We start from the raw sequence: 19,756 nt of genomic DNA on the forward strand, positions 1-19,756 counted from the left end.
TAAATTGAAAGAAATGTTTAATAAGGTAAACAAATATCAAGCTTTTTTTTTTTTTTTTTTTTTTTTTTTTTTTTTGTAAATGCTGATACCCTTTAGATCATAAATACTTCTTTATTTCATAAATCACGATTTCATATTTTTAATTTTATAATTTCTACATGTCATCTTACTGGTTTAAACTAATGATCTAATATCCATAAAAATCCCAAATCCGGAATCGCCAAGCTCCTGATGAGTCCAGATTTCGGACATTGTACTGTAGAATGTTTTGATTTGAGATGTATGCCAAGCAGATACACAGCTACGGAGTCAACTTATTAAGCACACAAATTTATGCTAAAATCATTATTTCTTCAATAACGAGGTATTTTATTTAGTGCCGAAGTGAAATTAAGAATTGGGACTCTCCACATATTTTATTATGGGCGAAAAAAATCAAATGTGCCTGTGTAAAGCATTCAAAAATAAATAAATAAAAAAAATAAAATAAAAAATCTGAAAGGTTTCGATTTTAAATTATGTGCAAAGGGGCGGTTTTTTAACGTATTGTGTGTTACCTTTATTTATTGAATATCCTGTTCTTTACACTTAAACAATAAAATTCAGTTCAATAGCAATGTCACAAAATAATTTTCAAATGAGCATATCTTTAGAATTTCTGATACACAGTTCAAAGGTTCCCCTCCATACAGCGTTGCCATTGTTCGCTTTTAAATCGTTGAGTTTGTTACTCAAAAATTCACTAAAGTTTTACATAATTATGAAATCGATAATAAAATTAATTTCAAATTTGGTCTTCCACATGCTCATATTATAGGAGGATTACATCATTCAAAATTCAATGGCTCTATGTACCATTGTTTTATCAAAATGGGAGAAATATACATACATTTATGCAGATTTTTCATTATTTAATTTCTTCAGTTATTATGCAGGACTGTAACATTTGGTGGGAACAGTTTGAAAAGTGAAACTGACATTTATAATGATTCAACGCAAAATCGCAAACGAAAACAATAGTCCTTCAGGGACAAAGCCCCTTTGAACTTAAAAAAAAAAAAAAAAAAGCTTTGGCATCATTCCAGATCTCAGACTTTGCACTGTATGGAAAGAATTGCTAATGTAAAATGGCTTAAAGAAACCCGGTTTAAACCGGAGAGGCTTTTGCAAAACCAAAGCCCAAATTATGATTAAATGTACATCTGTGATTAGCTGTCAGTGATTTACATTTCTTTTCAAATACAAGATTTATATTAATTGACGGAGAAATTTTAATGCTCTTTCGGTTTAACTAATGTATGTCAAACCACACTGAAAAGATACGCTATAAATTCTACAAGAATTAAAATTAGAGGTGGGCTTTTTAATAATTGAACAATAAATTCTACTGAAAAGAGAGACAATAGCTAGAACAAGGACTTGTAGAGAACCCAAGCAATTTTGTAGATTACAGAAGGATTTAACAGCAAGATGAGAATCCAGTTAGGATTATTTCTTATAGCAACAGTGTGACAACTTTGATGACAAGTAATTTTGACTTATAAAAGTACTTAAAGTACCTTTACGAGTCATTTTCTCCTCTTTTGTAATTTATGATGTATTTTTCAATATAAACATCTGTTAAAAGATGTTTTATAAAATGTAGTTTTTTCCATTCTATGCTAAAGATCCTGAAATATATATGTGCAATAACAAAAATAAAAATAACATCTATCAAAACTGAGCATTTGCAACAGACAAACGCAAAATGGTTTAAATGCTTGATTTCTTTAATCCATTTTTCTTTAATTTTCATTAATAAATTTGAAAGAGTAATAATAAAATGAAATTTACATAAAAGTCAACACAATTAAATTTACATAATCTGTATTTTTTATTATCAGTATCTTTGTAGTTTGTTACAAGACTGGTGATTGCAAAGTAGAGCCATTTTATTTAAAAAATGAAAATGCTCCGCTTTAGCATACAGCTGCAAAACTTGTAGGATATAACATCAAAGTAAAAGAACTACATTTCTGTAAAATATGTATAAAAATCATTAAGAATTGAAATGTGAACATCCTACCTGACAACATTTCCTAATAATTTCCTATATATGTTGTGTTATATTTGTTATCAGCAGCACATGGCTTGTGTTTTATTGAATTCATCATTAGTAGCACTGGTCTGGTATTCCATTGAAATAAAAGTCTTCACAAGTTTTTACTTAAAAATCTTTACAGTACCTGCTGTTTAATGTAACTTCAAACTTTTCAAATGAAATAATAATTAAAGATTAATTTAGCAATTAATTCTAAAATAATAATAAAAGAAATTATCTACACAATTTTGAAATATATTTTAAAAATTTGTTGTAAAAATAAAATTGCATTCTTAATGAAATTTTATTTCTTACAAACAACTATTCTATTTGTGTTTGTTCCATATTGGTCAGCAATAATTTCTCAGTTGTATTCTTAATTTTGCAGAACAGCTTTTTTAACCAGCACCTTTCAGTTCAAGAGTTTTTCTTAGAATATGAAGTGCTTTTATTATTGATGATGGCATGTCAGCACGTTTTTTTCTGCAGTGCTTTCACTGCCAGTTTCTACAGTTCTTTTACCACTTTTGAAGTCAGTTTTACACAAGTTGTCTCAATATTGTTGTTCACAATTGATACACATTCTAAAAATGAATCTTCGTAACTTCCCTTGCAATTCATCTGAAGCTTCTTCTGCATAAAAGCCACACTGTGTAAATAACAGTTTATGATGACAAGTAAAAGTTTTTCATTGCTTAATAAGTATTTTTATGAGTCATCAATAAAAGCAAGGAGTAGCCCCTATATTGACTATAATATAGTGGTCTCTAGCAGAGATATTGACTTACTCATCCTTTTCAAAGTGTTTGCATTTTCACAAAATTCACATATTTTAATCATTTGCTAAACATCTTATCTGTAATGACATTTAAAAGTTTTTAAGTCCTAAAACTAGAGGTTGAATGGTAGAAGTTGTTTTTGCAGAAAGAGACAGTAATGTTTTTCAAAAAGAGATCACAAGTATGTATGTGCTATACAGTTATCTAATTGGTAAAGCTGTTTATTCATTTCTCAGTTCACTGTCCTATTTAAAAAATAAATAAATAAATAACAGTAAAACTACTACTTTTTCTTGCTTTTATGGTAGGTCAGTAGTACATTCTTTAAACACTTTTCAAACACTGGGGTTTTCTGATTTTGTCAACAATCAGTGCTGTCTTCTTAATTTTGGGGTCCATATTGCACATTAATTAAACAGTAAATTATTCCTTCATTTTCTTAAACCAACTGCTGCTTCATTTTTAAATATTAATATATGTTCAGGTAATGTTCTGTAATGCAGTCCAGTTTTGTTAGTATTACAAGTTTTGTAGGGTTTGTATTTCAAGTAAGCATTTTTTTTTAATCCAGTTATCAGATGCACAATGATCTTCTTTCTCACCATGAAATTTCGGATACACAATGTTGGATTTCTGTTTGTTCCACTTGTGAGCCATCTCTCAGTTGATATAAAACTCTCTGTTCTGTTTTGGTTTGGTTCCTGGAAATCTGAGCATAATAAGTATTATTAACCAGTGAACCTGATAAGCAGAGGGTAGAGTATACATAATGTCATAAGAACATTACATTTCAATTGCTTGTAGGCCTGGTTTGATCTCATAAAAATCATCATTTGCTGATTGGTTTCAATTTCAGGTAGGGGAATTTGCCAATTTGACTTCTAATTTTTCATATATTGATCACAAATCTTGGTCTAGATCTGAAATTGTAGACCATAAATATTTTTCTGTTTGCCTCTTTCATGCAAAATCATGTCATTCTGCTGAATCGAAAATGTCTTCTTTTTTCTTTTGCATACATCATGTTCTCAAAATTTGTCCTTCAAATTTTTGCCTTCTCAGAAACCCAATTATTTGAAATCAACTGCAATCCAGAGGAATTTTTTTTTTCCCCATGGAAAGTGAAAAGGCTTTAAAAAAATATTCCCCTCACCCTCATCAAAGATTTCCTGATATGAGAAATAATCTTAACAATTTTGCGATCATAACATTTCATTTTTTATTGCTTACAAAATTGCGCAGGTTATCCAAAGTTCAGTTTTCAGGTTAAATTCTCAATCATCAGTAAAATTCATTGTTTGATTCTTAAAGATCCCTGTCTGATTTTAATTTTTATGGAATTTATAGTATCATCTGTGCAGGTAGTTTGATATATATTGGCAAAATTAATGCACATTAAAATTTCTCATCAAGGCACAAGAATTCTTGGTTCAGAAAAGAAAAATAAAGCAGTCTTCTATAGCTAACCATAGTTGAGCAGATAATCATAATTTTGATTTTGGCTGAGCTATAGTTTCTTTACTTGGTGAATAGGATTTTCTTGAATATTTCAATATTCAGAAAAATTTTTTTTTTAGTTAATGATATTAATTCCGTCCTTTTTCTGCCCACTTCCATTTCATTACTATTTTCTAACAAATAATGCTTGTTTTTATTTTGCACCTCAATTGCTTTATATATATATAATCATTTTGCTTCATTCTCTGCTGCAGTTTTTCTTCCCCTTCTGAAAATTCTCAAAATCTATAATTCCCCCCCCCTGGTAACATCTACCCAACTTTAGACTCCTTTTCTGTCAAATCTTATGTTGATATTATGTCTAATATTAAATAAAGACAAAACATATGGCACTTGACATAAGTCTTCTCACTGTGCAGCATAAAAATAGCCTTGTCTTTGCATACCGTATTTAGTCCTTACTATTTTCTCATAATTTATTATTTGAAGTGTATTTTGCACAGTTTCTTTGTTGATTACCCAGACAAATTTTAATAAAATATTACTGCATGTTTTCATGTAAAATGTTTTGTCACCTAAATGTGCTGTTGCTCAAATGGACATATTGGCTAACAGTTATCTACTAAATGTCATCTATCCCTATCAAGACCTGTGAGAAATCAATTTTCTTGCCTTACAAGCTGGAATCAAAGAACACAGCTGTCACCGGAAAGTGTACATTTATTGAAAAGCCTCCAATTTTCTTGGTTCTCGTTATAGTTTCTGATTTTGCATAACACATAACTCTGTCCCCCCCCCCCCGGAAATATAAAGAAAAAATTTTTCAAAAATCTGAAAGGATTCAGATTTTAAATTACGCCCAAACAGGCGGTTTTTTAACATTTTGTGTGTCACCTTTAATTATCAAATATCATGTTCTACATCTTCAAACCATAAAATTCAGTTCAACAGCAATATCACGAAATAATTTTAAAATGAGCATATCTTTAGAATTTCTGATACAGTCTCGTGCACTGGAGATAAAAATGTCCCCGCCCAATACAGTATTGCCATTGCTCGCTTTGAAATCGTAGAGTTTGTTAATAAAAAATTTGTTAAAGTTTTACAAAATATGAAATCGATAATAAAACAAATTTTAAATTCAAATTAGGGCTTCCACATGCCCATATTCTACGGAAGATTACATTATTCAAATTTTGATGGCTCTAGGTACTGTTGTTTTATCAATATGTGAGAAATATAAACACATTCATGCATATTTTTCAGTATTTAATTTCCTTAAATAAAATACATGGCTCTAATATTTGGTGGCAACAATTGGAAAATTGATTTGCGGTTTATAGTTTATGGGGGGGGGGAAAGAGAAAAGAAACCAACTTAAAATCTGATTTTTCAGATTCTAGCTTAATTCCTAATATAAATTTCCACCTTAGGAATAAAACATTTAGACCATTTTTTTTAACAACGAGAAATATTTTTATACACACATTCATACATATAATATGCAAACTAAAATAAAAAATAAATAAAATTTAATTTAATTTAATCCAGGATTATGACATATGATAAGCAATGCTTTTTTTTACAGCTATTATACCATGTTTAGGCTATTACTAACTGATGATAACTAATCAGCTGATAAATTTTTTTTTATAAATTTTATAACCCATGGGTACTAGATACTGGACTAATCACACTCTATTTTGAAAGGATAATGATTTTCACTATTAAAGTAATAACATCTATTTTCATCCAAATGAGCTTTTGTAATCACCATTGAAATGAAGATTAGACATAATCCTTAATAACTGTTACTTAAAATGATTTTCTTTTTAAATTTAAATAAAAATACAAAGGAAAATTAGTTTACGAATATTTGACCTTGGAGGGTCAGTTCCAATAGAGTCAGCAGTAGTTCTTCCATCTGATGCACAACAACACTTAGCATTTGAGTCATCATCATCATCAAAAGGAGGTAATGCCATTGAATCAGTGTCAAGAAATTCTAAATCTTCATAAAATGATGGTATTAGAAATGATATATTCTAGAGCAGGAGAAAAAGAAATTACACTTTTGAATTTCCAAATTTATTTTTTAGTTTCTGGCAATACAGACATGCATACTAATTTGCAACATATATATTGATGCATAACTTTCTTACAACAATGGACTTTACAAAAGTTGTTTTTAAGTACGGTCTGTTTCACAATAAAAGCAAAATAATGTTGCATGCGTATGGGTTCATAATGAATTGAATGCACAAGGTCGGTAAAAAGTTAATAAAATATATTCTTATCTCAAGAAATAAAACAAAATGCTGAAATTTCCTCTTAGATATTGGTAGAATATCTCACAGTAGTTATATTTTAAACTACTAAAATGTTAAATCTCACCGTGAATTCGCTACAATCAACAATAAGAGCTAAGTAAACAACTGAACTGAGATGTTTCGCTCTGGCTTTTTAAAGTTTATGAATCATGCACAAGAACATTCTGGTAATTTTTATTTTCTCGAGGTTTCCGGAAAACAAAAGACTACAATTATGTCTATTTATTAAATGTGCGTGCTCCTGTATTTTTACTTTTTCGGCGTAGCTTTCTCTTAAGATTTGTCACGCATTGCATTGCATGGGAAAATAAAACAATTTTAAGTACAATTCTACTGAAAATAGCTAAATAAATAGAAAATCCATAACAATAAGTTTAAATAAAGAAAAAAGAAACAAATATTTTTTGAATTTGCATAAAATTCTCTATATTTCTGTATAATTTCGTTGTTAGTTGTCATAGCCACCATGGAGTTTTTGGACACTTTCCGTGCAGAGCTCTACCACCTGTGTAGAGTCAGTTATTTATGGTCATTTTCACTTTTCCATCAGTGATTTTTCATTTCTCCATGAAACTGGCTTGAATCTCCTGTCTGCGTGAATTTTGCAACTGCCAGCACCAAATTATCAGAGATTACAGATTGCCACCCAGAGCATGATTCATCACAGACATTTTCCTGACCATCGTTGAATAATTTCATCTATTTTCACATTTTACTGTCTCTCAATGGATTGTCTATATATATCTGGCTATGTATATCTTTAGCTTTCATGTTATTTGCAGCAAAGAAGTAGATACTGACCAAATTTCACAATCAGCAGGCTACTCAATTTTCTCAAGCACTTTAACTTCACACTATGAAATGTACAGACAGACCGTATAAACACAAATGGCATCAGATTTTGCGCAAAGAAGGCTGGGAATCTACATGCTAACTCATTCTCATGTATGCACAATATTTTAATCAGTATTCACAAATGGATCTCACTAAAAAAATAACCCATGTACAATTTCTAAAGTTATTATACATAATTTACACAAATAACAGATATTTTAAATTGTACACACAGTTTACATCGATAAACTATTTTACTTTACTCCTGGATATAGTTTTAAACTGAATAAGTATTTCACCAAAAGTATCCAGACACCACTTTGGGAAAGCAATTACTGAACAACATAGAAGGGTGGATAGTCATACTGAACAGGTCGTACAAATGAGTTAGACAGACAATAAGTAATTTGGTAGAGCTATGTGATTTCCAGTGCGACATGATCATTGTTTGCCATTATTGTAACTAAATGGTTTGTGAAATATAGCAATGTTATATGCACCAAAATCAACTGTAGATGATGTTACTAAAAAACGTAAATCACAAAAAATATAAACCTAAGAAAGTAGCAATAAAAACCTTAAGAAGACAATGAAAAAATCATACATCCCCAGCAGCATAGCTGCCTACCTTGAAATATAAGAAACTGAAGTTTCCAGGGGATTTTCTCTCTGTGTGGTGGCATCATTTCAAAAGAACTCCAAACTGACTTTTAAATGCACAATTCAGGTTGTGCAACTGATGTACAATATATTAATAATTTATTACAATTCTAAATATTTGTGTTCTTTGGGCAACTTTATTTTGTAATTTTCTTACACTTCTAAATTGAAAAAAAATCTGAGTTGGGAAAGTTTGAATTTATCAAGCACGGTGAAAATAAAATTAATTATTAATGCACATACTATTGTGTGGATAAACTTAGTAATGTACCATATATTGATGCAAACTAAACTGCAGAATATTAACTGATTAAATATTGGTTGAATTTTCATATAAAGAACTACAGTTGTCTACAATAAATTAAGACAATACAGATAAAATATAAGAAGAAAAATTATGCTGAAGATAATAGGAAAGAAGGAATAAAATGGATACCATTTAAGTTTCGTTAATTAAATAAGTTTCATTGGTGAAAGATTTTTAATGGTTAAGGCTGAACGTTAAAAATCAACAGATGTGATTTAAAAAAAAAAAAAAAAAAGAGAGAGAGAGAGAGAGAATCTCCCCGTAAAACCTAGAGAGTTAGAACCTATGCAGTAATAACAGTCACTGAGTTTCAGAATGCTTCTAGCTGCTAATGCCAGGATGTTTCATTAAGAGCTCAAAAACATTTACTTTGAGTGTCATGAGGCCACACTTAAGCGCTTAATTGTAATGATGCAACTGAGATTAGACTATGGAAAACAGCTTCTTTGGAGTGATTAATCTTGTTATATAATCTAGCAGACCAATGCATGAGTCTGGGTTTCATAGACATTTGGGAAATGCTTTATATCCAAATATATAGCATGATATTTAAACTTGGTGATGGGTGCATCAGGATTTTAACTGCTTTTGTGATTCAGCCAATGTCTCTTAGTTCTTGTATCCAGAAAGATTAATACTGAGACATAACCCAACGTTCTTGACAATTCTACCCTTCTAATTCTCTAGCAACATCTTGGGGAAGGAAACTTTTTTTCACTGGGATAACTGTTCTATACACAGAGCTAAGTTTGTGCTACCATGGTTAATGAGAATGGCATTGAAAAACTGAAATGACGAGCATAGAACTCCAATTTTAACACTACTGAACACGTATGGGAAAAATCAGAAATGGATGAAGCACCTACCCAAACCACCCAAGATTAGTGGCCAAATTCACTACAGCTCTTGTGGGTGAACGAAAAGTAATTCTTTCAGACATATAACAAAATATGATGGAATGAATCCAAACAAATGTAGGCCGTGGCTAATGCAAATAATGAACCAACACCCTGTTATTATATGTCATATGGATCTCTGATTCCACAAAAGTGGATGTTCAGATGCTTTTGGCAATACAATCTATAAACACAAATAAAAGATAGTTCCTCAACATAAAATAGTTTTACACTGTAATACAATACAATAAATCTTACCTTCCCGACAAGTTCATTCTGAGAGTAGCCAAAAAGAATGAGAGAAAAATTTGTGTTACAACTGTGGATTGTTCCATCAGGAAGCAAGGTGATCATGCCACTTATATTATTGAAAACCCACACTGTACCTTCATATGTGATATCTTTTGATTCAGTTCGTTCTCCTTTAAATAATGTAAGAGATAAATAATTTTTTAAATCAGGAGTACTGATAAGAAATAATTATTAAAATGAGCTATAAATACCTTGTTTTTGTTCTTTCATTAATGTGCCATAACTTCTTGTGCAGGGCCTAATCTTAATGCTCAGAGGAAAATGTGATCCATCTTTCATCTTGCCAGTAGCACACAGCTTAATACCTTCCTGAAAATAGTTTTAAAATTAAGCAGTTTAGTAAACGATATATATATATATATATATATATATTTTACTTTCTAGCTACCTTTCAATTCAGCTATTAAGAAGCTATGCAACAATTACTTCCTTCATTACTTACGTTTTAAAAACTCTATAACGTAATTAACATTAAAAAAAGGCCAATTTTTTTTTAACTCCTTGCTTCTGAAGAAGTAGAATGTAATGTTGTAAAAAAAATGCTTAAAAAAACCTAATGAAAAAAAAGTAATGATGATAAGGATTCAAGAAAAACTGAATCTCTGATTTTTTTCTAACTAATTGTCTGATTTTATTTCCTTCCTCCTCTTTTTTTAAGCAAAAGAATCTTTGAAGTAAATATGCTGTGTTGAAGTAACTACAACCCTAGAATAAAATTTTTGATTTCAATTTATGAAACTTCATAATTTAGTAGCATTTGTCTGCAGGCACACATAGTTTTGATAAATTTGTATTTACCTCTTCAGAATGGGGGGGGGGGGAGATTATTTAAAAAAAGAAAAGTGATAACAGTACCCATTAGTTCAATAATATTTTTTTGTCTGTTTAATTAAGTGATTTTTTTGTCTGTTCAACAGGATTAATGCAGACAGGTTTTAAATTACAATAAATAATCAAGTTTTCAGTTTAAAAAATAAATATATATATTTTCATATGAAAGTTTCCATATATACTTGACCTGCGTTTAATTTAACAACTAAGTCACAATAAAATTAGAGGTAGATACTGCATTTAATTCCATTGAAAGCTAACACTGGATTATTTAAATTATACTGAATACAGCAGGTCCGAAATTTTCAGCATTTGAATTGTTTTTCATATATATAATCATACTTCAACTACCTTAATACAGATCCTAAAACAGAACTAAAGAGAATATTTGAATGTAGTACCTTTCAAATTCTAAATTAAGGCTTAAAATGAAAACAAGAAACAATATAATTTATCATGCACTTTTTTAATTTAAAAGTATTTTGTACTTAACCTTTGTTAAGTATAAAACACAGCAGTAGATTACTTTATGAAAATATGATTCTTAGTAATTTACCTTTGGCACTAATTCTCCATGATTATTTTCAGGATCAAGTTCTATAGAAGGAATTAAATCTTTTATATCCAGGTCTTTCATACTTTCAGGTTCAAGATATCCATAAAGTGTAGCAAAACTTTGATCACAGTTTATTATCCTTCCCTAAAACAAGAAGCTATCATTTATGTATGAACTAAAAATATATGAATTTATATCTTTCTTTGCTGAAAACTTTTTTATGCTTTCATGAGACAATTTTTAATTTTGTTGATGGAGAAGCTTATGCACACTTGAGTAGATATAGGTGAAATATGAAAGTGTAGATGAAGTGGGCTAAGATGTATAGTTTTAATATCAAGTTGGATTTTTGAACTTATTAAACTCCTCTTGATTTTCTGCACATAAATTGGGATAAATTATTATGCTCACTTACAATTTATAATTAGATAACCCCAGATCACTCTTTATTTAATTAGAGAAGCAACATATACAAGTTACAAATATAGCATATAAAAAAACTTATATAATTATGAACTATGAGAATATCTGACAAACAAATTCATTAAAACTTCTGCACACATTCTGGCAACCAAAATTCCCTAATAGCATTTAAACAGCAACAAAATAATCATAATTTTTGTGAATGGCACACAACATAAGTTCCCTTAAATACAAACTTAAGCAGTGTTGATTGTACAATGATTTTTTATTTCATCACTTGCACCAGTACCACAGTCCTGTAACTTTGAAAATACTGGACTGTTTACTCTTCTACAGAAGGATGATCTAGAATTTTAATTTCCTCTCTTTCTCAACATGAGGAAAAATAGAAAAAATGTCAATTAACTTAAATCCTTCTTTAAAAAAACTAAAATGGCTTACTGAAGATGACATTTACATTAAACGAAAGCAAAGATCTTAAAAATGTGCTTTATTCATTAGCCCTAAATCACATTGATTGGGGATAATTTTTAGTCTGTCTAAAATAGACAATGGAAAAATAAAGCACCGAAATCTTTAACTTTTACAATAACTATATATAAAACTCAGAAATTATATTGGAATATAAAAAGACAGATAATTTTTTAACAATTAGTTATATGCAGTGTTATCAAGTCATACATGTCAGAACATATTCTAGTGAACAAAAATTAAGGATGAAACAGTTTTCATGTATAGCACTGCACAGCAATGTTTCAAACTGATGTAAAACAGGACAGAAGACAAAAACATCCACATGGCAGATGGTAGGCTAAAAAAAGTCCTCAGCAGAGGATATGATCAGCATTGGCTGTGATGCAAGATGTCTACCATCTGTTTAGCCTCAGTACAAGGTCATGAAGCCCTTCAGGCATCATGGTTCACTACTTTTATAGTGACAACAAGTGCAGAATCATTGCTGGTGACTTGTGATGTGCTACAGGTGTCTACTGAGAATGCCCCCCCCCCATGTATTATATTTAGGTTAAGTTTGGGAATCTTACAGCTACTCCAAAAAGCAAATATCTTCACTCTCCAGCCTAAGTACTATGAAATAGTATTACTATCTATGAAGAGGATTTCACAGCTCAAAGCAGCTCAAAAAAGACATACGTAAGGAATAGCATTGATATAACAATGGCCACCAATGATAAAACCATCATAGAGGATATGGAATTCCATATAGTTATCAAACAAAAACTCAGCCATCTCTAAATGATGCTTTTCAGTTTTTGGGGGTATGACCAGTGTCCCCCACTATTTCCAGATATTTAGAAAACTGGAATCACCAGCAAGGCTAAATCATCTCTCATCTGTAAAAAAGAGCACCTAACCTCATACTGAGTTCTCTAAGCATTGCCTGTGCTGTACAAAATGTTATTTCCCTTGGGAGGGTGGCAACAGCCCATTCTATACAAATTACTAAACAAATAAAACCACATGTATGCAATCTCCTTTTCCCAATAAAATGTTATATCAGGCATACAGCACTGCCTTACAATTTCACTTGTCTGTAGAACAAGAAACTGGTCTTCTGTCATCATAATTGCTCATGGACAGCTGCTCCTGTCACTTGAAATACTGCCCAGTCTCACAATGCGTGATCTCTAACTCTTTGGCTTACAGTTAACCCTTTCTCTAACTTTTCAATAATTCAAACTCCCATAAAGCTGTCCATGTGCTGTCTATGTCCATGTGCTGTCTGTTCGACATATCACATTGCACCGACTCACACCATTCAAATCAATTTGCAATAACTTCCACTGAAATGCTGAGAGAACATTACCCTTATGCTTCATACCTTGTCCAAACTACATCGTACTACGTATATGTGCATATCTTATAGTATCAGATTTTAGATAATCTCCTTATTGGTCCTTTCAGTCAGTTCTGCCAATTTATTCACCCATTATGATAATTTCTCCAAGGACAATATTCAAAGTGAAAAAAATATTGTTTGGAAAGAAGTTTCACAAAAGTAAAATGTTTATAATTGAATATGAATAAACTATATTAAGAACATCAAACACGTTATAACGTTTAATATTTATATTTGCATCAAGTCTAAAAACCTTAGAAACATTAGAATACCTTTTTTAACAGAAACAAAAGGGCTAGAACTTGATCTTTAAAACTTTTCTTTTGATTTAGAACTCTTTAAAAAATGCTTTAATTTAAAAAAAAAAAAAAAAAAAAAGGAAAACATCTGTTTAGAAATAACATGTTCAAAAATTTAAAATTTATCACAAATGTTCCACTTTTAAAAATTAGCAGTATATATATATATATATATATATATATATATATATATCGGTACTTTTAGTAATATTACAAAATCTTACCAACAAATCAAATTTAACTAGCCCTGTAACACGTTCAACAGGTTCCATGACAACTAAGCAACGAGGATCTTCATCAGTATACAGTTGCCTAGCCCATACAGACACAGGAATCGTTTCTTTTGTTGGAGAAACAAGATCCATCTTGAAATTTAAGGGGGAGAAAAAAGATAATTAAATTAGAAGATGCATAAAAAGTATTGTTTCATATTTATTAGAGATGTAAGGAAAAACCATGAGGATTAACAGTTTATCTAAGAAATAAGCTGAACCTCTTCTAAATTCCTTTGTTAAATTTGCAGTTAAAGACCAACTACTTTCTCCTGCAATTTTTTGCATATACAGACTTTATTTATGAAAATTATAACACATATAGGACAACTGTTTCACAATCTTTTCTCACAACAAAAGATGAAATAAAAACAATATAAAATACTTTTAATTTACCTATATTGACATACATATGAAACATTTTTGAGAATTCTGAAGCTTAATATTTTCATTAAAATGCAACTGATGTATCAGAACTAAGTTAAATAAATGAGAATAATGAAACTGATATTTAAAAATCAAAACTGAACAACTAAAACATTTATTATAAGAAAGAAGACATTTGACTGTTTACATAATGTTCAAAACTGGAAATATTTATTAAAATATTTAAATTAGTTGTGGATTTTATGTCATAATACATTTACATCAATCATTAATTTAATGAAACTGATTTTAAAAATAAAGTTCTGAGTAGCATAAGGAACTTCCAATTTCTTTTAAATTTATTGGAGAAAGAAACCACATAAAAATTCAAAATATTTAATTAAAAATTAAATTAAGATGTTCTAGAAATAAATTCATGCATGCACAGGACCTATGTACCATAATTTGTATATGTGCAGCAGTTTAAATGAAAGTTCATTAGCAAAAGTTAGATGTAGATGTTCCCAATCCTGAATCACCGAAAAAAGAAAAAAAAAATTGGGTAGAAGAAAGAAACTATGTAGAATTCTTCCTCTGCTTACAGAAGTTATATATCTACTATACGTGGAATAAAAAAAAAGAAAGAAAGAAAGAAAAATTAAAATTGTAATCGTACAGAATTTGGTGAGCAAACAGTTAAATATTATGGACTTTTTTAAAATACTAAATTATCTTATTTAAAATAAAAAAACATAAATATAAGAGTAAAATCTGAACTCTTTTTCACAAACATAAAGTACATCTGTACATTTAAAACCAAGGTATTTTAGAAAAAAAAAATAACAAACCACTTTTCCAGAAAAAAGAACTAATTCCCCAGAAGGTTCTAAATCAGTTTCTGTGAAAAAGCACTGATCTTCTCGTGAAAGTATGAAATCACACAATCTTGTTTTGTTCACAGTTTTTTCTTTAATACCAAGTAGATATGATGCTACTTTATTGGCAGTCAAAATCTAAAATAAATTATAACTATTAATTTCAAATACTTGCAAAAAATTACACTGGAATGATAATTATTTATCATCTGTTCACATGTGGTGATTAAAAAAAAAGTATTGGAAATGATTAATTTAAAATGCATACATGCTAAAAACCCTTGCTAATTTTTCAAAAGTTGTTATAACTTCAGTTGACATTTGGTAAAAATCCCTATTTCATTTTCTTTTGTCAATAAATAAATTTATTGTTAATGAATAAAGAATTTTTGCCGAGAAATTTCCCAAAATGGCAAATATGATTGAATGGGTGCTTTTCTGTTAATGGGGCACCAGTCGCCAAATAATGGTCAAAGCATCAAACATGATAGTCTGTTTACATCACATTCAGCAATATCTGCACTGCAAATAAGCTATAAAATGAATACCAACCCAGCAATTTTCCATCCTAGATTTTCAGTTACTTTTGTGTTGAAGTGCAGATAATTGGTTATTTTTCTCAGAATTTATGTGTGATGACAAATTTATGTAGTGTTCTGATGTTTTCTTAAGCAAAAACATGCACACAGCCTTGACACTGTGCCACATTACATTACGAAAACTTCCCTGATACATGAACACTTAAAGTCCTCCGCTCAACCAAGTCAAATGAAATTTCAGATTTAGTTATTTGAAAGTATGTAGTTGAAATCGACATGATTTAAAACAGTACAGCTCTCACAATTATGGTTACAATGAAAAAATTTCAAAATTTTAAAATGGTAACACCTACTTTTTCCTACACAAATTCATCAGTGCACTGAAAAGTCATAAATGTCATTGGAACAATACACATATGATGAAAACTGTCAAGGTAAAACTTTTGTAAAGAGCATTGTAATAGACCACTGACAACACAAAGAGAAGGTGTATTGACCTACTTTGCATAATTTACGGGAATAGACAGTAGAAGCACCAATCACAGAACACCATGTGTCAAACACTGCTTTTAGAAAACCTTTAATTTAAACCTTTAATAAGCGGTGTGGGAAAACTGTTTCTTCAAGCAGGTGTTCGAACATGCTAACAAAATGACACTTACAGGGAAACAAGGTGAACCGATAAAGCTATTTTATCTGAATGGAGAAAATGCTGCTGAAGCAGTGCAAGTTTATTGGCAAAATCAATAAAACGATGTTTTGTAAAACTGTATGCGATTTGGTAAACAAATTTGAAGAAACTGAATGTACATGTGACAGAACATGATCCATCACAAGTACTCACAACAGTATGAAAACATACTCCATTACAATACAAGAATGGTGCAGAATTAAGTAATTCCAGAATCGTAGCAGTGAAATGTTGTTAATGGCATTGCATGAATGCAGGATGGTGCTCCTTCACACCACGTCACATGTGTTCAACAAGCACTTTGGAGACAGAGTCATTTCCTACAACTTTGCTGTTTCAAGGCCACCATGATCCTATGATCACTTCTAGTTCTGGGGTTATCTAAAATCTGAGGTGTATTATACATGGAATCCATGATAATCCTTGTCAGAATTCAAAGGTGCCGTAAAACATGAAGTTATATAGATTCCTCCTCCATTAATGTTCCTGTTAACAAAAAACAAAACAAAACAAACAAACAAAAAAAAAAAAAAAAAAAAAAAAAAAAAAACTGGGCAAAGAACATACATTACATTTTGGAATGGTTGGCAATGGAATTTTTCCTATAAAAGCATTTAGAATACTCCAAAAAGCCTTTCAGGAGAATAAGTATCGAAAACAAAAGCATCTGAATAGTGCATGATGTTTAAAGAAAGTACAGGATGAATAGAAGATGAGTTACAGTCTGGTAGATTATGTACTTCAACTAATAAGGTACATACAAATCAGCTCATAAATATGACACTTAATGATCCTTATTTAACAATTAAGTATTCTATTGGGAAAATTCATGTATCATATAGCTTCTGCCAAGTAATTCTGAAAGATCATTTGGGCTTGAAGCACAAATCACTAGTTGAATTGCTCCGAAACCAACAACATGTTAAGTGGCCCAGGATAAGCTTTCTCAAAACAAGTCCTTCTTAAAGCACATTATTATGAATGGTGAAACATAGACTATGTTTTTGATATAGAAATATCTCAAAAACAAGTAGCTGGTGCTCAAAATTTGAAATAAAACTAAAGAGACCATGTCACAGTCAGTCAAAAATCAAGGTAAATTTGACTGTTTTCTTTAATTGCCATAGTATTGTGTATCATGATTTCTAACTGGCCAGACGGTTAACAAAGAATATTATGAATATTTGGTAGTATCTACTCGAAGCATTCTGTGGAAAATAATCTGAATCACTGAGAGAAAAATCATGAATTCAGCAGCTGCTAACAAAGCTCTCGCTGTTCGTGAATTTTTGAGCTCAACAAATATGATTCCATAAAATTTGTATTAACCTGATAAGACACAATGTGACTTAATCTTATGTCTGCTATGAAACTGTCACTTTGTAATTCACTGTATCGCGTCTATTGATGTAATAAAAGAAAATTTGTTCAAAGTCTCGAAGGAGTTTTCCAAATATAATTGAAAAACAGTTTTTAAAAATTCAAAAAAGTGTTGGCATAACTGTATTGCAGTCAGAAGGGATTACCTAAGAGGGAATGCTAAAAAAATTGACCAATAAACTGAAATCTTGCATTTTCTGATATCATTCCCAATACTTATTAATCACAGTAATATTTTAATAAGAATTACTTAGCATTATTATTAACATTTTAAAGGAAATGTTTTATTTGTAATCATCATAAATACACAGAATAAGAAAGTACTAAAAAATTTACATAGTTCACGTTTAGCCTAAGAGCATAATTTCATATTTCTAAGTATTCTGTGAGGGATACTGATTTCCAAACCAGAAAATATATCAAACTAAAACTCAAAGATACAGGCAGCTTTCAAACACAAACCCTGCATTTACAGCTAATAACTTTGCTCACTATATTGATTTCAGTCATGTTAGGAAAGTAATTAAAAATTCTTGTTTATCTTTTTAAACAATAAACCTATAAAAATTTCATCAATAAATAAATTCAACTTAAAAATTAATAAATAGTGTGATAATAAAGTCTTATGAATTTTTTCCAAATAATTCCTCCATAATATTGTCAAAAAGGGGAAGCACAGATAACAAATGTTGAAAAAAGGGTACTAGATAAAGAACTGAAATTTCTGCTATACTTATTTCTGCAATAATTCTTAAATTTGATTGCATCAAAGATTGAAGTTGAATAAAAAAAACTATTGCAACATATAAGGTGCATATTTTAAATAAATCAGCAGACTGAAAAGAGATACTTGCAATAGCCGAAGTTTTTTAAGTTAGAAAACTTCAAGTATTGAGACTTTTAATACTTATTTTACATTATCACTAATTAGTAGCAGAGATTTCTAGTTTAAACTTTTGTCAGAAGTCTTCCTTAACCTTCCAGCACGTGCGCTTGGCAATTTTACACGAGCACGCGCACGTTGTATTTTTTACGACATCCGTTATTTTACCATTTGGGGCACGAAAAACAACAGAAATGAGTGAATATTGATAATAAATTTGTTAAAAAATAAAATATTAATCTTATTATTGCAAAATACAAATGATATCGCCTTCAAATATAAGTAAAAGTTCTTATGTTAGTGAGATGGAAACGCAATGCAAAACTGAATTTGTCGTAAATTTTGTGCATACGCGCATGCTGGAAGGTTAATAATGTATTATATGAAGGTGTATGTCAGAATGAGCAGTTATGGCTTAGTAATTAAGTAATACAAAAACCATAACCAAAATAAAAAATTATTACCATCACTTGAAGATTAAGAAAACTGAACAGAAATTGATTCCAACAACACAAAATGCAAAACTTAAAAGATGTAATTTAAAAATTCAAACTTAAAATGTATGTGGGATTGCACAATGCCTAATTATTAGTAAATTATTATAAATTAAAACATTACCATTTGCAGTTTTCTCCTGAATTTAGTTGTTAACAACAGAGTAAGATAAATTACTCATAGCAACAATTCAATGCAGGTCAGTTAAAACAGTTATCAATTAAAGTTAGGGTCTGCTGTTTATAAAGCCATTTAACCATTTCTTTATGTCATCTAATTTACATCTCAGGATGCATTTACAACAATACAATAACTTTATAAGGGGAAAAATACATATCCAGTGAGTTTTTGAAAGAAATGTGTATTCTGATATCAAATTTTTTAGCCAACTTTGCAAATAAAGTCTTTTATCAGATAAAATTATTAATAAAACCTACCATAATGAGAGAAATGGACAAAAGGAAGGTATACCTATCATATCTAAAACATAAAAATTAAAAGGATAAAATTTAAAAGAAGTTTTATCTTTACTACAACAATAAAATAAAAGGAGAAAAGAGAAAGAGGTAACAGAAGACCCTGAAACACAAAAATGATGTAAGAATATTGATTAATATGCAATAAATAAATTA

The 19,756-nt window shown here is 30.0% G+C and overlaps 1 protein-coding gene across 3 annotated transcripts in view; it reads right to left on the bottom strand.

Moving 5' to 3' along the window:
* Pask (PAS domain containing serine/threonine kinase) overlaps positions 1 to 19,756 on the bottom strand; it is a 117,128-nt gene that overhangs the window by 48,779 nt on the left and 48,593 nt on the right. For all 3 annotated transcript variants that reach the window (XM_035362621.2, XM_035362620.2, XM_035362622.2), the window contains 6 exons: positions 15,110 to 15,274; positions 13,848 to 13,988; positions 11,044 to 11,187; positions 9,848 to 9,965; positions 9,603 to 9,766; positions 6,199 to 6,362 (listed from right to left, as the gene is read on the bottom strand). In XM_035362621.2, coding sequence (XP_035218512.2) covers positions 6,199 to 6,362; positions 9,603 to 9,766; positions 9,848 to 9,965; positions 11,044 to 11,187; positions 13,848 to 13,988; positions 15,110 to 15,274 — 896 coding nt within the window. The remainder of the gene's footprint in view (positions 1 to 6,198; positions 6,363 to 9,602; positions 9,767 to 9,847; positions 9,966 to 11,043; positions 11,188 to 13,847; positions 13,989 to 15,109; positions 15,275 to 19,756) is intronic.

Source organism: Stegodyphus dumicola, chromosome 3 (assembly GCF_044657685.1).
Source record: "Stegodyphus dumicola isolate Sdum_Otavi_A_Nest chromosome 3, ASM4465768v1".
NCBI lineage: Eukaryota > Metazoa > Arthropoda > Arachnida > Araneae > Eresidae > Stegodyphus > Stegodyphus dumicola.